The sequence below is a fragment of the Chiloscyllium punctatum genome, chromosome 3 (assembly GCF_047496795.1).
Source record: "Chiloscyllium punctatum isolate Juve2018m chromosome 3, sChiPun1.3, whole genome shotgun sequence".
Taxonomy (NCBI): domain Eukaryota; kingdom Metazoa; phylum Chordata; class Chondrichthyes; order Orectolobiformes; family Hemiscylliidae; genus Chiloscyllium; species Chiloscyllium punctatum.
Window position 1 is genome coordinate 90,804,379 of NC_092741.1, and position 19,033 is coordinate 90,823,411.

General features: G+C 41.2%; 1 protein-coding gene across 1 annotated transcript in view; it reads left to right on the top strand.

The window, feature by feature from the left end:
• Positions 1 to 18,545, top strand: part of l3mbtl3 (L3MBTL histone methyl-lysine binding protein 3) — a 172,953-nt gene extending 154,408 nt beyond the window's left edge. Inside the window, exon 22 of the mRNA XM_072556048.1 lies at positions 18,044 to 18,545. Coding sequence (XP_072412149.1) covers positions 18,044 to 18,187 — 144 coding nt within the window. The 3' untranslated portion in view covers positions 18,188 to 18,545. The remainder of the gene's footprint in view (positions 1 to 18,043) is intronic.
• Positions 18,546 to 19,033: the final 488 nt, after the last annotated feature.

Below are 19,033 nucleotides of genomic sequence, written 5' to 3' on the forward strand. Positions count from 1 at the left end.
GGGGAGGCTTTAGATTATTGGGTCATGGACACTGAGGAAGCTAGTAGTTGTACAATCCAGATAGGTTGCATCTGAACAGAACTGGGGTAGAGCATTTTCCTTGTGCTATTAGAGAGGGTTTAAAATAACTCAGCATGGAAACCAGGAGAGAATATCAGAAAGTAATACCCGAGCACACAAAATGCTGGGAGAAGCAGACAGCACTAAAATCTTTTTTAAAAAATAGATGGAGTTAGAGTAAAGGAGAAAGTAATTAACTCTAACTCTGGGTTACGCTGCATATACGTGAATGCATCGAGTACAGTAGTAAAAATTGAAGAGTTTTTGACACACATTGTCTTGTGGGTTTATGATGCTGTGGTGATTGTGGACACCATCTTAAAAAAAAAAGAAAATTGCGTAAATTAAATCCTGTCCTCAAATTGAGGACACTTCCATCTTCATTTGTGTGCTGAATGCTTATAGATTTCAGACAGATCCAGTAACTCCAAACAAGGTGCTGTTGGGCTTCAAAAGCAGCAGAATTATATTCAAGCTGTGATCTGTAACCATATGACCCAGCATCTCTCCGTTTCTACCATACCTGTTAAACCAGGGGATCAACCCTGGCTCAGTGAAGAAAACAAGACAGAGTGCCTGGAGCAGCACCACTGATTTTTAAAACAGAGATATCAACCTGTTGAATCTACAATACAGAACTATTTACATACCAGACAGTTGAAACAACATGTTCTAAACTATAGAACATGTGGAGTCTCAGCAGCTCTGGCAGCATCCTGTGGGGAGACAAACAGAGTTGATGTTTTAACTCCAATACCAACAGACCTTCTGGGTTCATTCAGTTTTTTCTGTGTTTGTCACAGATTTCAGTCTTTAGCTAATTTGATCTAACCACACGTGATATCAAGAAGAGGTGGACTCTGACAACATTCCGACAATTGTACTGACAACATTGCTCGAAAATTAGCCATGTCCCTAGCCAACCTGTGCCAGTGTATTTAAAACTTGCTCATCTACCTGACAATGTGAAAAGTTGTGGAGCTTGAATCTCACTGTGGCAGATGTGAAATTTGAATTCAATTAAAAATAAATATGAATTTAAAAGTCTACTAAATGGCAAGCATGCTTGCCAATGTCGATTTTTGTAAACCCTATCTGGTTTACTAATGTCCTTTCAGAGAAGGAAATGTGCCACCTGTGGGTCTGGAGTCAAATATCAACCATTTTGCATGTATCTTACTTATAAAGTGGCTGACATGTGACTCCAGACCCAGACCCATGTGTTTGCTCTTGACTTTCTTTTGCACGTTTAAGAATGAGCAATAAAGCTGGCCTTACACATCCCATGAGAGAATGAAAATAGTAATGGACAGTGCTGCTAAGCTGCATTTATTCAGCACTAACCCCCTACTTGCTTCCACTTGGCTTGAGTTCCACTATGTCCAAACATGCACAAAAGAGCTGTACTTCAGGGGGGAGGTGAGAGTGACTACTGTTGACATTGAGGCTGAATTTGACTTAATATACCATCAAGGGCAAAAGTGGAATCATTGATAATAAGGTTTGGGAGTTTGTGGAGCCATACCTGGTGCAAAGAAAGGTGGTTGTAATTGGGAGGGCAATCATCTCTCTATCAGGATGTCACTACAGGAGTTGATCATTGTAATGTCCGAGACAAAACCATCTTGAGCTTGTTCATCAAAGACCTCTCCAGGTGGTCAGGCATGTCCCTTGATGAAAGCTCAGTTTTCATTTGAGTCATGTTACATGCTGAAGCAGCCCTTGTCCAAATGCAGCAAGACCTGGATAACATCCAAGCTTAGGCTAATGAATGTCTAATAACATTTGTACCACACGTGCCAAGCAACGAGCATCTCCAACAAGTGAGAATCTAGCCCTCTCACCTTGAACTTCAATAGCCTTACCATTGCCACAATCACGATATCAACATCTTGAAATTGTCATTGGCCAGAAACTGAATTCTACATGTGTAAGTATGGTGTTTGTTCACAAGAGCAGGTCAGAGGCTTGGAATTCTGCAACAATTAACACACCTTCTGTCTCTCCAATGCTCGCCCATCATCCACAAGGAACAAGTCAGGCGTGTGATGGAATGCCCTCCACTTGATTGGATAGGTGAAGCTTCATATCATCCAATCCAAACCAAGTTGCTGGATTGACACCATATTCATCACCTTCAGTGTTCACTCCTTTAACCATAGCCATACAGAGGCAACTGCTGTAACTCACACAAGTTCCTTCAACATTGCCTTCCAAACCCACAAGCTTTACCAACTAGAAGGACAAGGATAGTAGATGCAAGGTACACCACATCCTGCAAATTCCCCTCCAAACCACTCCCTATCCTGACTTGTAACTAATATCGTCATTTTTTCATTGTCACAGAGTTAAAATTGTGAACTTCCTTCCTAAACAGTACTATGGGTGTACATATATTTTGAGGACTGGAGCAGTTTAAGAAGACAGCTCATCGTCTTTTCCAGAACAATAGGAAATGCTAACCTAGACTATGATCTCCTTATCCCATAAACAAATTGCAAAAAGATAAACAGAGGAGAAACATGTATTTATAAAGCACTTCTCAAGAATTCAAGACATTTGGTCCATTGAGTCCACACCATCCCTCCGAAGAGAGACAGACGTGTGCACACAAGCACACACACACACACACACACGCACACGCACACACACACACTCTCCTATCCATGTAATGCTGCATTCCCCATGGCTATTCTACCAACTTGTACATTCCTGGAGACTGTGGGCAATTTCTCTTGGCCAATCCACCTAACCTGCACATCTTTGGACTGAGTGGAAACCGGAGCATCCGGAAGAAACCAACGAAGACAAGAGGGGAATGTACAAACTCCCATCTGCAGACCTATCAAAGTGATTTGTGATACTTCTAGAAGTATGATCAATAATATAATAAATGACAGGGTGAGAATTTTAACAACAAATGCCCTGAGGCAGGATGGTATCAGCGTATGGAGTTGGAAATACAGAGTCTTTACAAGAATGTAGGTACATGGTATTTCTGAGTCGGACTTAGACAATTCTCAGAAGAAGGGATGGAGTAGATGTCCAGGAAGCAAGGCATACGAAACTGATGATTTTGGTCTTCCCAATATTCAGCTGCATGACTTCTGCTTCTCTGCATGTTGAGCAACAATCTGACAATTTATAGACAGTGAAGGGATCAAAAGAGGTAGTTTTAATGGTATCAATGCACGAAAGATTATAATGTGAATCAGAATGAATCGGAATAGTATTTACTTGTATTCTATGAAGTGACAAATTGTGATTATATACTCGTGAAGTCCCATGTCTTTCATTATCAGCCACACTAAATGTTGTTCAAGTTTTAGCTTGTTGCAGTGATGGCAAATCTATTAGTTACTTCATTTGTTGTAGACTATAACAGCTAATGTAAACATCAGTGATTATGTCCTGAACCTAGTTTACCTATGAAATATGACATTGAGAATAATTGAAGATAAAAATTTAAAGTGCAAATGATTTTGGTGTATAATTTGCATTTAAATATGGTAATTAGCAACATGAAGATGAGGTAGTTAATAATTAACATTGCTCTTGTCTGTTCTAAGTGATGGATTCCAGATAACATGTGCTATTGTCTTGTCAAATATTTTGACAATGAACTTCTCATCTGTGTAATTAGTTTCATTTTGCAGTGTGCATAATCCATCACACTGGGGAACGAATGCAGTTTGTTAATTGCACAAATTTGCCATTCTATCACCTTTAACCATTGTATGCCTGAATACATGGCCTGAGGACTAAGGTGTTAAATGTAATGACATTGAGTACTATTACAACTGAATGAGATTTAGGCAGAGGTTTTGAGGTTGTGAATATATTCTGATGCACAAGTGCAAAGTTCAAGGGACTTATGAATGTCAACAGAAGATTGGGCTTTAGTCTCTTAATTTCAGTGTCAGATATTAATGTTCTTTATATTGTAGCATCTAAGGAAGGATTCTTTTCAGAACTAGAATTTACCTATTCCATCATAAAATAGAAAGTCTACCTGCAGAAGTTATTAAGATAATGAGCCATCATTTGTGATGGCAGGGCATCAAGTAATAATTACTGTCCATTCAGTGTTATGTAACATATGTAGGGTTTTAGATTTTTTTGCATGGAGAATTGCCATAAGAGAGAGCATTACAACAAGGGCAAACAAAGCTTCTAGGTTCTGAGGGTAAGCAACTCTAGCTCCTTAATCAGACTGAAAAATTCTGAAATAAGCAGCACAGGAACTTGCTTGTTAAAAAGGCTGCTTAGACTTAACTTCTTTGGTGAGTTCAGTTGATATGTATTGCATAAATACAGGTTGTTCAGTGCATTTCAGTGGTGCACTCGACTGTAACATGTTGCTAATGGTGGATCAACACACAACCTGGAAAGCAGCATTTGAATTTCCTGATTTAATGCCACAGCTGTGCTTTGTTTGGAAATGCTTTAGCATTGTTGCAGACTGCAAAGATAGTACAAAATTGATTTAGAATATTTGCATGTAGTTGTAGATGATTTCATGAATAAAGTACATCTTTGAAATTTGAAAAATATATTGCATACTGGCATATTCCAAGATCCAGGATCACCTGCACAAAAGCTTTGAGCAGCTGCCACCAGGGTGTAGTGGGGAAAGAATGCTTTCTAGGATCATCACGCCAAAGTGTGATGAGGGTCCGTTCAATTATCAGATCCTCTTTGCCTCAAAATGTATGTAAATAGTGTCCTCCATGAGTAGGAAATGCCTTTGGTTTTGCAACTTCGGGCAATGTCAAACTCCAGTTTGTTTTTTTACATTCAGATATGGTACAGAATTACTTTAGTGCCTGTATATGTACATAAAGATAATTTAATGAAGAAAATATATTTTTACAGCCAAAACGTTTGCACAAAATCTACTAACCTCACTTTATATATATTGACAACACATTAAGGGCTTATACATTCTAGGTTTGAAGTACTTGAGCTTCAATTTCCCATCAGCAATCCTGCCTTTCCTTTGGAAAAGTGCAGCTAGACACTGGGGGAAAGACAAGTTTCTCAACTCATTGAGTATGCAATAACTTACAGTTCTCATCTTACTCCAATAGCTACGTACCTGGCTTCCAATAATGCTCATAGATTCCAATTATCCAAGCTGATTCAAGTTTCCAAATTTATGGTGATGTGTTACATTTGCTAACTCAGTCAAGAGGATACAAGACTTGTCATTGTCTAAGGAAAAATGCATCATTGCTGTAGACAACCTGTTGGTTAGCTCTCATCATACACAAGCTCCAATGATAACCTTCCCAAATCATCAATACTGTCTGATTCCCAACCATTTTAAGCCTGAAATAAAAGACACTACACAAAGATTGCTTACACTACACAAAGACTACACTATCAACAATACAAACAAAACCAAAAGATTCAGCCTTGTGTATATACTCAGTGACAATATTGTGAGTATTTTTGCTTCACTTGGTATTTTTATAGAATCCCACCCTAGTGGCTACAACATGTGTCGTGACAGCAATATGGAGGAGGCTTAGCCAGCAGTGACATTGGTGGAATGACTATGATGGGAGTATGAATGCTGACATTTTGTGAGAGAACAGTAGAAATGTGCAGTATGAAACCATTACCACCACTCAGCAATGCCACAGCGATCCGTCTAATCCTTCAGAGCACAGGTTGTCTTATTGCTCTGAGAGTCTGCATGCTCTATTAAACACTGATACCTATATCATGGTGGTATATGTCTGAACCTACGTAAGCATAAATCTCATGAACCAGCCTGAGTTCAGTTCCCATTACAGCACCAACTTTTGGTGACTTCTATCTCTGTGGCAGTGGAAGTTGAGAGGTTAATGTTGAAGTTTTTTTTTTCACAAATCCTAACGGCACAAGTTTCAGTCCACCCTGTTCTGTTCTGTTCAACTCAGTCTTTTGTGTCACTTACTCAGCCCAGTGAGACGTTCCCTATGTTGAGGTCCACGTCACGGCACCAAATGTTGAAGTATATTTTCTACAAATCCGGATGACACTAGTTTAGTACAAGGGTAGATGCTTTATTATCGGACAGCCGGTGAGAGATTCTTAGTGACACCAAAGGAGTCGTGTAACCTACTTGCGGTGGCACTTCTCAATGAATCTCTGCTGTACACACAAAGGCAAGATATTTTATAGGAATAATACAGAGATTGACAAGTCACATGGTTGATTGCTGTTACACTGTATAAGACAGGTAATTACAATTTTACAATGCCTAGTGATTGCCGATTTCCTGTGATAACTAGTGAGTGGTTTACAGGGACTGGTTATCCTATTCTTCATAATCCTATGTTGATGGATAGAGATTTAGATAGAAGGACTTTTCTTTATTCTCATCATTGGATTCACGTGTCCAAGTTAATAGGTAGGGGAAGCAGTATAATGGGGACAGAAGGCAGTTAATAAGGTTATCAGTCTTGTCCAGGGAGGACAAACACCTTTGCCTGAGGTTGCATGTAAAATCCACAAGTGTGGTTCCAGAAGATTCTGTCCTCAGGGAGTTAGCCAACCCCTTTGCTGTGATGTCCCCTCTCATTCTGTAAGAGCCCAGGTTTGCAATCGATACTGCAGTGAGTCCTTGTAGCAGGGGAATGTTTAACCCTTGAGTTCCCAATATGTCATGATAAAGAAGTAAAAATAGAACTTATTCTTTGTGGCTTTCTAACTTCCTCAGTTGTATCACAGTCCATAGTTATTCCCAGCGAGTTGGCCATTTCATCCTGGAAAGCCATGTGTCTGTACATAACTGGTCAACTCCATGCTCCTTGACTGTAGATTCTGTGGCAGCTATGCCAACATGCCATTTCTGTGTGCTTTCCCATCAAAATTCCCTTCTCTGTCTTCTAGCAGAACTCATCTATGACCTTGGATTCTGGGAACTGGAACATGTGCCATTCCTTTCCTGTGGCTTTGTTTCGACCCTTGTCATTCCCAACATGCAGATATCAAGTTGATTGTATCCTGTTAAAGTCCAATGGCAGCATCTGAGCTAGTGGCTATTTGTGTCAGATAAAGTCATATTGGTCCTTTATCCAGAGGTCTGCTTTTAGTCATAGCGTGGAGACAGGTCCTTTGGCCCAAAATGTTCATCAATGCTAACCCCACTTCCCTGCACTTGGCCCATATCTTTCTAAACCTTCCCTGTCCATGTATTTATCCAAATGACTTTTAAATGTACCTGCCTCAACAACTTCCACTGGCAGTTCATACCATGTACATAACACCCTCTGTATATAAAAATAAGTTGCTCCTCAGGTTCCTTTTTATTCTTTCCCAATCTAACCTTAAACTGATGCCCTCTAGTCCTCAATTTTCCAACCCTGGGAAAACAACTGCGTGTATTCACCCTATCCATGTCTCTCACAATCTTATATACTTCTAGAAGATCCCCCCTCAGTCTCCTATGCTCTAAAGAAAAAGTGTCCTAGCTTGCCCAACCTCTCCTTATTACTCAGACAGTTGAGTCATGGCAACATCCTTGTAAAATTCTTCTGCACTCTTTCCAGTTTAATAACATCCTTCCTGCATCAAGGTGACCAAAACTGAACACAAAATTCCAAGTGCAGCCTCATCAACATCCTGTATAACTGCAATGTAACTTCCCAACTTCTATACTCAATACCCTGACTGATGAAAGTCAGTGTGCCAAAAGCCTCCTTCACTGCCCTGTCTACCTGTGACTCCACTTTCAGAGAACCATGCACATGAACCCCAAAGTCCCTCTGTTCCATTACACTCCTTCAGGCCTTACCATTCGCCATGAAACTCCTACCTTGATTTGACTTTACAAAATGCAGGACCTCACACTTATCTATATTAAACTCCATTTGCCATTTCTCGGCCCACTTCCCCAGCTGATTAAGGTCCTGCTGCAATTTCTGATAACCTTTCTCAGTGTCCACAATGCTACCTATTTTTGTCATCTGCAAATTTACTACTCATGCCTTGTACATTCTCATTCAAATCATCGATATAGATAACAAACAGCAATGGGCCCAGCACCGACCCCTGAGGCACTCCACTGGTCACAGGCCTCAGTCCGACAAGATTCCTTCCAGTATTACCCTCTGTTTCCTAGTATCAAGTCAATTGTGTATCCAGTTTGCCAGCTAGCCCTGGATTCCATGTGATCGAACCTTCCAGAGCAGCCTACCATGTGGAACCTTATCAAGGGCCTTACTGAATTTCCTATAGACTGTCTACTTCCCTACCCTTGTCAACCTTCCTAGTCATTTCATCACAGAACACAAACAAATTTGTGAGGTATGATCTGCCACACACACATCCGTGCTGACTGCTCCTAATCAATTCCTGTCTTTCCAAACGCATGTATATCTTATCCCTCAGAATCTTCTCAAGTAACGTACCCACCACAGATGTTAGGCTTAATGGTCTATAGCTCCCAGGATTTTCTTTGCAGCTCTTTTTGAATAAGGGCACAACATTCGCTACCCTCCAGTTTTCTAGGATCTCAACCGTGGCCAGCGATAATACAAAAATATCAGTTAGGGCCCCCACAAGTTTTTCTCTCACCTCTTGCAGTGTTCTTGCACTGCTGTACATCTCTATATCTGGTCAGGGCCAGGAGATTTATCCACCTTCATACATTCTAATACTACTTGCCCTTTTCATCAGGACTTGCATCAAATTGACACGGTTTTAAGTCTTGGCTATCTGAAAGTATAAATGCAAAATAGAAGGTTTGTGGTAAAGGATAACAGAGTTGGGTGGAAAACAAGAGGTTCTTGGTCACAATATATGCTGCTTGTACTTTATACTAGATTATGATTCCAGTGTGCAGCCATAATTTCAGAAATAGTACTAGGATCATGCAAAAGGGAGTCTTTAGATCTATTTGGGTACCTGAATCTGTATAGCAGTAGCCTATTAGGTTTGTTTGAATTTGGATGCATGACTTCCTATACCAATCTTTCACTTCAATATAAATCCTTTCCAATAGTCTTAGCAACCGTCATAACAAAGTTAGTTGTTGCCATGCACCATACAGTGTCTTGATCTTGATTCTAAAAGTTTACAAGATTGCTGCTTGATGAAGGGATAAATGAATTATGGCAGTCAGTTGCATTTTGGCCTATGATGTGGAGAGATCTATGTCTGCAGTTCCACACTAATTGGACACTGAAGGAGTAAAATTCTTTTTGGTTGACTTACTGGGTATGTTGTTGACAGAAACTTGTAAGGCAACATGAGCGCAATTTGTTTCACCGAGCACTAGTGGAAGTCCAGCAAGCAGATTATAAATTAATTGCCAACTCACTCGTTTCTCCTGCTCCTTCATCAGATATGAAATCTGAATTATTCTAATGAACAGGGTGTTTTTAACTTGCATTGAACAAGGATGGATATTAAATTGCCCAACCTGTAGCCTGGTGGCCAGCAAATGGGTTAACTTTTTGAGGAGTAAGTGAGGACTGCAGTTGCTGAAGGTCAGAGTCAAAAAGTGTGGTGCTAGAAAAGCACAGCCAGTCAGGCAGCATCGGAAGCAATATCCCAGCAGTTGATGGATTTCCATAAAGGATAGAACAGAATTCTTCCAGCACTTTGTATGTATAACCAGAGGCACCTGAAGCATGAATTTTGAGAATATTTTTGAAAAAGACCTTCTAGATTTGTACTTGCTGATGATTGTGTACCTATTGGAAGTTCAGGGTAAATAAAGTAAAGGAGTCAATTGCATGTTTCAAAGATTGGTATGGGAGGAATGAGTTTCAGTTCATGAGACTTTGTCACCAGTATTGGAATGTAAAGGATCTGCTTTGGTGAGATAAGCTTTACTTGAACTGTACTGAGCCTAATGTCCTGATGAATTGAATAGGGTTGTAGAGGAGGCTTTGAAATAATAACAGAAGTGGTGGGTTGGGAGAGGGATAAATGATGCCCAGAATGAGAAAGAAAGGACCACTGTGTGCAAATATTAAAAAGTAAATGAGGTCAAGTGCTGAAAATGTCAAATGATCTCCAACTAAATGATCCCTAGGAAATAGTAACCATAATGTACTAGAATTTAGAATTCGATTTGCAAGTGAGAGACTTTGATTGGAAACAGATATGATAATCTTTAAATAAATGAGGTCAAAACCAAACACAGAAATTGCTGAAGAAATCTAGTTATGGCAGCATCTGTAGAGAGAAAACAGAGTTAACATTGAGTCAGATTTGGTTGGAATGGACTGAGAAAGAAGTTTAACAGAAAAGATGGTGGTTGAGCCATGGTAGATGTTTAAGAAACTAGTTCATGACTTTCAAAAAGATATATCCCAGTAATGAAGAAGGACTCTAAGGTGGGGGAGTTAAACTGGGCATGATTAACCAAGGAAATTGAGTATAGTATCAAATTGAAAGAGAAAAGAAAATCATACAACGTGGTGAGGATTAGGAAATTTTTAAGAAGAAAAAGTCTATTAAAAATAATTTCAGTGTAAATTAGCAAGTAATATAAAAATGATACTATAAGTGTTATTTTAAATAAAAGAAAGAGAGTGGCCAAAGTGATAGAGGCTTTTTGAGCAATGAAGCTGGGAAATAATAATTGGGATTCAGGAAATGACCATGGAGCTGAGAAATACTTGGCATCAGTCTTCACGATAGAGGATGCCAGTGGCATTCCAAAAATATTAAATACAGGAATGAAAGGTAAAGGGACATAACCACAATAAATATCTGTAGAAAAAGTACAGTGTGAACTAGTATGTTAGAGATGAAGAGCTTTTGCCCGAAACGTCAATTTTGCTGCTCCTCAGATGCTGCCTGACCTGCTGTGCTTTTCCAGCACCACTCTAATCTAGACTCTGGTTTCCAGCATCTGCCGTCCTTGTTTTTGCCTAGTTGATTTTAACCCTACTGCGAATTCTCTTGCGAGGATGCCTGCCTTGAAGAAGTTTTCCTCCTCTCTCTATAAGACTCTGTGAGTCTCTCTCTCACTGCAACCCCCAGGTTATCTCCTCTGTCTTGAAGCTCTTCAACCATGTCCTGAAACAGACTCGCACCAGTTTCCTCACTTCCCCTTCCCCCATCTCACCCCAGCTCCAGCCTTCCAGCTCAGCACCGCCCTCATGACCTGTTCTACTCCACCCGCCTCTCTGACCTATCACCTTCATCCCCACCCCCACTCACCTATTGTACTCTATGCTACTTTCTGCCCACCCCCACCCCCCTCTCATTTATCTATCCACTCTGCAGGCACCCTGCCTCTATTCCTGATGAAGGGCTTTTGCCCGAAACGTCGATTTTTCCTGCTCCTCAGATGCTGCCTGACCTGCTGTGCTTTTCCAGCACCACCCTACTCTAAGAGATGCTTATAATTGAGCAGAGTTAGAATGGCTTCATCAGGAGAAATCACGCCTGACAGATGTATTGGAAGTTTTTGAGGAAATATGCAGGAAGTAAAGGAGAAGATGTTCAATAAGGTACAGCAAATATGACTGTATAATGGGATAACTGTGGTGTTAGGGGAGCTTATTAACATCGATAGAGGACTGGCTAACGAGCAGAAGACACAAAGTGAAATAAAGGCCATTTTTAGGATGTTAACTAATGAGTGCCACAGCAAACCGTGCTGGAGCCACAATTCTTCTTGATAAATATGAAAAGACTTAGATGATGGAAGTGAATGTACTATAGCCAAATTTGGAGGTGATACAAAAAAGGATAGAAAGGTGATTGGTGAGGATGACAGTATGTACAGAAGGCTGTAGACAGGTTAGGTGAATGGGTAGAAATTTGGCAAATAGAAAACAATGTGTGAAAATGTGAGGTTACGTAGAGCAGAAGTAAATATTATTTAAATGAAGAAAGACTGCAAAATGATGGCAGCGCAGGTGGATTTGAGGGTCCTCAATCATGTATCACAAAATGTTGGCATCCAAGTTCAGCAGGTAATAGGGAAGGCAACAGGACTGCTGCCCTTTTGTTTCAAATGGAATATAAAAATAGAAAAATCTAGCTTAACCTATACAAATCACTGGTGAGACTGCACCTAGAATTCTGTGAACAGTCTTTGCTCCTCATCTAAAGAATGATATTCTGACATTGGTGGATGTACAGAAAATGACCACTAGATTGATCCATACATGGAGGGATTTTCTTATGAGGAGAGACTGGGTAGGTTGTGCCTGTACTCCATTGGAGGTTGGACGTGTGAGAAGTGACCCAGTTGAAACTCATAATTCTTAAGGGATTGACAGTAGAGATGCTGAGAGTTTGTTTCTCCCTGTGAAAGAGTCTGTGACCAGAGGACATCAATTCAGAGTAGGAGGTCACACATTTAAGACTGAGATGAGGGGACATTGTTTGTCTTGGACGGTGGTGAATCTTTACTGCAGAGGGCTTTATATATTCAATATTATATATGGTTTAATCAATAAGGGAATCAAAGATTATTAGGAAAAGATGGGAAAATTATGTTGAGAATTTCATTGAATGGCAGAACAGATTTGATGGGCTGAATGGCCTACTTTTCTCAAATGTCTTATGGTCTCAGGATCTTTAATGTTGCCTTGAAAGACTGGCTGTTGTGCCTCTTCATCATCTTCCAACATAGATATCATAAAAGGGAGGGGTCACATAGTAATCCGGGGTGATGTTATTGATGCAAATAATAAAAGAAAGAGCATTCTAGAGAAATACTCCCAAACATACCTTGGAGACATTGACAAAATTAAAGTGCAAAATACCCGTTCAAAGTGAAGATATAATTCAAGACTGCTGGTCTTTGTTGCCGATTGATCGTTGCAACAAATGTCATGGGACTTTAGCTTTTAATGAAACATTTTCTTTGAATATTTAAGAGAGGGTTCCTCATGCTTGTAATTGTCAATACAGAACAGTACGAAGATTAGGTTTTTTAGATTAGATTCCCTACAGTGTGGAAACAGGCCCTTCGGCCCAACCAGTCCACACCGGCCCTCCAAAGAGTAACCCACCCAGACCCATTTCCCTCTGACTAATGCACCTAACACGATAGCCAATTCACTTGACCTGCACATCTTTGTGACTGTGGGAGGAAACAGGAGCACCTGGAGGAAACCCATGCAGACACGGGGCGAATGTGCAAACTCCACACAGACGGTCGCCCAAGGCTGGAATCGAACCCAGGTCCCTGGTGCTGTGAAGCAGCAGTACTAGCTACTGAGCCACTGTGTCATCCCAATGACCACTTAAAGTCCAGATAATGAACAAATTCTAAACAAAGTATCAAAACTGTATAGATTGTTAAACATGAAGCAACTCTAAAAATGAAGCAGAAAGTTTTGTGTTGTAAATATGTAACCTCGAATGCTTTACAGACTACAATAAAATTTGAGTTTAAATAATATAAGCTAGGTCAAAATCCTGGAACTCACTTTCTAGTGGCACTGTGAATCTCCCTGAGCACATGGACTGAAGCAGTTCATAATGGCAGCTCATCACCATATTCTCGAGGCTATCCATGGAGGGGTAATAAATGCTGTCTCAGCCAGAGCTGCCCATGTTCCACGAGTGATTTTAAAAAACACGATGAGTGATATCATTTCAACATGGTGCCTCTGTTTTAAAAGTGGGCCTTGTGCTTTTAAGACCAAGATGAGGAGATTTTGTTTTCTTTCAAGACTGTGGAGCTGTCTTCCTGGAGAAGCTGGTGGAGGCTGGGCCATTGAGTATTTGAAGTCCGAGATGAATACGTTCTTTCGAAGCAAGGATTATTGGAGCTGATTGATAATTGGAGTAGATGGAAATAAAGAATTTGAAACACACATCAATCACTATCTTATTGAATGGCGAAGCAGGGTTGAGAACTGAATTGTGTACTTCTTGGTTTTGTGAACAGAACCAATCAAGAATAAATGTTGATATTTAACTGTAAGTTAGAGTAACTTTCTATAATGGTTTAATGCAGTCACAAGTACAGGAAGTTCTCCTATAATGTGCATTTATTAAACACCTATTTGTGAATTCTGACTTTTTACATGGAGGGATTTTCTTATGAGGAAAAACTGGGTGGGTTGTGCCGGTAACTGCTAATGGGGATAATTAGTGGCTAACAGCCGCTTGTTTGTGGTAGCAGCCCATGTGATGACAAGGCCTGCTGTGTGAGGATTGTGATAAGGACATGGGGGTGCTCAGGCCCTAAAATTATTGAACTCTATATTGAGTCCTGAAGGCTATAGGATCCCAAGTGGAAGTTGAGATATTGTGCATCCAGCTTGCACTGAGCTTCGCTGGAGCATAGCAGCAAGTCTGAGACAGATGTTGGCCAGGGAACAAGATGGTGTACTGAAGTGGCAGGTAACAGGAAACACAGGGTCATTTTTACAGACAGAATGTAGAAAAAACAGTCCTCACCCTAACCCTAACCCAGTCTGTATTTCATCTCCCTGGTGTAGGGGAGATCATATTGTGAGCAGCAAATGGAATAGACTAGATTGAGTAAAGTGCAGGTAAAGCGCTGGAGCCTTGGATAGTGAGGGTGGAGGAAGTAAACTGACAGGCACTACACCTTCTGCGATTGTATGAGAAGGTGCCGCAAGGATGTGGGAGGTGAGGATGAGTGGACCAGGGTGTCTCGGAGGGCATTGTCCTTGCTGAATGCTGACGGGATGGGGGTGGGGGTGGGGAATATGTGTCTGGTGGTGACATCACCAAGTAACTCCATCTCCTATGGGGTTTACTATCTTTTCTGACTGCCTGCTTTCTGCTGAACATTTTGCACTCAGCGAAGGCCATAGTTTCATCCCTCTGATTCCACACCCCTCCCATCCCCCATGAATTTTGGGCACGACATAACATTGGACTCTTGTTCCTTCACCTCTGTGCCCATTTCTTTATACAAGAGTCATCTCCCCATCCCACAGATAGCTTCATCCAGTTCCACACTCTTTGCTCAACTGAACTCCTCCCTCTGGCCTTTTACCTGCATTCAACCTGTTCATCAAGAGCTGTCGACATGACATTGGCCATTTCAATCTCTTTACTTCCATCTTATCCATTTGAAACTATCTCCCTCTGAACCAACTGCATTCTGTGCTCTTAGATCCAACCCTGACGTTGTAATGAAGCCTGCCGACAAGGGTGGAGCTGTTATTATCTTGTGTATTGATCTCTATATTGCAGACGCTGTGACCAGCTTTCGGACACCTCTTCCTATCTCACCTAGACCATGACCCCAGCAGAGTCCACCACAGCCAATAATATCATTTCTTTCATCTGTTGATCTCCTCAACCATGATGCCCACTGCCCCCCACCCCCCAATTGTCTCCAAGCTCATGGTCTCCTAACCCCACACAGCCTGCCTCTACCTTCTCTGTAATGGGCGGACCCATTTCTTCCCACCTCGACTTGACTTCTTTCTCTGCTTGTCCAATCGTTTCCCACTTACATCTGCGATTCCTCTGATGCTTTATGTCCGTTTCATATTTCCAGTTTGTGGGCTCTAGCCATCACCTCTTTTCCACAGACGTGAAATCCCTTTCAATGTCCATCTCCCATCAGGATGGTCTCAAAGCTCTCCAATTCCTCCTGGAAAGAAGGCCTGAACCGTCCCAATCCACCACCAGCTTCCTCTGCTTAGCTGAGCTCATCCTCAACCCGAACAACTTGTCTTTTATTCCTACCACTTCCTTCATATCAATGTGGTAGTTATAGATACCTGCATAGGCCCCAGTTCTGCCTGTCTCTTTGTGGGGTACATAGAACATTCCTTATTCCAATCCTCACTCAGGGTTCACACCAACAACTCTTTCTCCAGTGCATCAATGACATCATCGGTGCTGCTTCCCCCTCTCATCTGGAATTGGAAAGGTTTATCAATTTTGTTCCAGTTTCCACCCAGTTCACATTCACCTGGTCCATCTGTGACTCCTCCCTTCCCTTCCTTGACATCACTGTTTTCATTTCTGGGGATAGGCTGGCTACCAATAGCCACTACAAATCCACTGACTTATACAGTTACCTGGATTATACGTCCTCATACCCTGCTTCCTGTAAAGGCTTGATTCCATTATCCCAATTTGTCCATCTCTGTTGTATCTGTTCCAATGATGTCAAGAGAGCCTCTGAAATATCCATCACCTTCTTCAACCAAGGATTCACTACCATTGTTGTTGACTGGGTCCTCAGCTGGGCCTAACCCATCCTCTGTACTTCGGCTCTCACCCCCTCGCTTCCATCATACAAGCGATAGGATCCCCCTGGTCCTCACCTACCATCCCTCCAGCATCCACATCTAGAGGATCATTAGCCACTATTTTCGCCACCTCCAGCAGTTTACCACCACCAGACACATTCCCCTCCCCTCACATTCCCTCCAGGACGTCTTGGTTCACTTCTCCGTCAATCACAACACATCCCCATGGCATCTTTCCATGCAATTGCAGATGGTGTAACACCTGCATATTTACTTCTTCCTCACTATCCAAGGCCCCAGACACACCTTCCAGGTGAAACAATGCTTTTCCTGTACTTCACTCAATCTAGTCTACTGCATTTGCTGATTACAATGTGATCTGCTCTACATTAGGGCGATGAAGTGCAGACTGGGTGACCGCCTTGCAGAACACCTATGTACTGTCTGCAGAAATGACCCTGAACTTCCAGTTACCTGCCACTTCAACACACTGCCCTGTTCTCTGGCTCGCATCCGTCTCAGGCTTGCTGCAGTGCTCCAGTGAAGCTCAGCGCAAGCTAGAAGAACAGCACCTCGTTTTCCACTTGGGAACCCTGCCGCTTTCACGCCTCAATATCGAGTTCAATAATTTTAGGACCTGAGCACCTTCTCCCATGTCCTTTCGCCAGCCCCTACATATCAGGCGTTAGCATCACATAGGTTACTTCTATAAACAGCCCATGATCAGCCACCAATTGTCCCGATTTAGCAACAGTTGATTCTCCCAGACTGACCTTTAGCCATTCTTTTGTCTGCCCAACTGTTTCTCGCTCCCTGGGTTCCCTCACCACACATCATTTATTGCCCCTGCAACCCCTTCCCAGCCTCCGGATATCATGTTTCTTCAGATGCTTAATACAGTGGGCGGCAAGGTGGCACAGTGGTTAGCACTGCTGCCTCACAGCGCCAGAGACCCGGGTTCAATTCCCGCCTCAGGCGACTGACTGTGTGGAGTTTGCACATTCTCCCCGTGTCTGCGTGGGTTTCCTCTGGGTGCTCCGGTTTCCTCCCACGGTCCAAAGATGTGCAGGTCAGGTGAATTGGCCATCCTAAATTGCTCGTAGTGTTAGGTAAGGGGTAGGGGTACAGGTGGGTTGCGCTTCGGCGGGGCGGTGTGGACTTGTTGGGCCGAAGGGCCTGTTTCCACACTGTAAGTAATCTAAATCTAAAACATTCTAAAAAAACAGTCTATTATGCTGCTATTGGTTACATATTGATTTACCAAACGTTTCCTAGTTACAATCCGTTCTGAAGAAGGATTACCAGAAATCCTTCCAGAAATGTTAACTCTGCTTTCTGTCCACAGATACTGCCAGATCTGCTGAGTTTTTCAAACTTCTGATTTATGCTGTAGGGACACAGGTTCAAAACCCACTAGCTCAGCAGCTGGTGAAATTTTAAATCCAGTTAATAAATAAAGATTTCAAAGCTAATCTTAGCTAGTCATTGGTAATAAAGCTATTGTTGATTATCATAATTTCCTTTTAAGGAAGAAATCTGCTCTTGAAAATGACATTGCGAGCTTTTCAGTTTGAGGACAGTTAGGGATAGACATGTTGGCATTGCCAGTGCTGCCCACATCCTGTGAAAGGAAGTTACTTTGAAATTGACTCAGTTAGATGAAGAAACTGCATTATCTAAATGTATAGTTCATAGATATTTGTTTTGATGTTCTGAATGTTTAGAGCTTTATCATTTTGAATTATATTGTTCAAAGCATGATAAACAATGAATGTTGTTACAAAGTACATTGATTCTAAATTAATACTTGCAATTTTGTCTTTTAGCAAATTGATGGAGAAGCACTTCTACTACTGACACAGACAGACATTGTGAAGATAATGAGCATTAAACTGGGCCCAGCTCTGAAAATCTACAATTCTATCCTCATGTTTAAAACTACAGAGGAAAATGGGCAGAATGAGCTTTGAAAAGACTCAGAGTAAAAAAAATGCAGCTGTCGCTGGCCTGTTTCTCAATTCAATCTAATCTTTAATTCAAAGCACAAGAATTCTGTACTGAAAATGAAATTCTATATGAATACTACTGGAATATTTACTGTTGACTTGGCAAACTCGCGCAGAGTGCATTCACTTTCAGCAATGCGGTACTAAACTTTGAGCTCATCTCCCACTCATTGCCTCAGGACTTAATTATGCAAATACCTGTCCAGTTATAGCTGGTATGGACTTTTTGTGATTGATCCTTGAATTGTATATTTCAAAATGGCTGAAGGTTTCTTCCAAGAACTGGACACAATCTAACAGACACTAAAGTGGATTAATTGTGTTTGTTGTTTAACTTCTCCCTTTGCTTGCAGTGGAATGATCTTTGTTGTTTGTGTATAGAATTGTTGGAGAGATTTCAATACCTGGTTAGGTAGCATTTCATTATTCCCAAGTAATGGAATGTTCATATGGATATATATATTTTCAGAAGTTAACATTGCTGAAATTAATTTAACTGTTAGATTGTATACATCTTAGAAATTTAATATCCAAACTATTCAGGCGGTTCTTAAATAGTTAATTAAGACAAACACAATTGCTCATTCCCAGATTTAATTAGAATGTTCTCTGGTTTATTAAATAGTATTATTGCTTGATACAATAATCATTTGCTGAATGGGTTTATATGAATTTAAAAAAAATGAATGAATTGCAGGTACAGTGTACCCTTTTTGTTTTAAGATTACATTAGTATATTTTCCTGTGGATTTGGACAGTATTTTCCTGTGCCTTTTGGGTACCTGACATCAGGACCAAACCTGCATACTA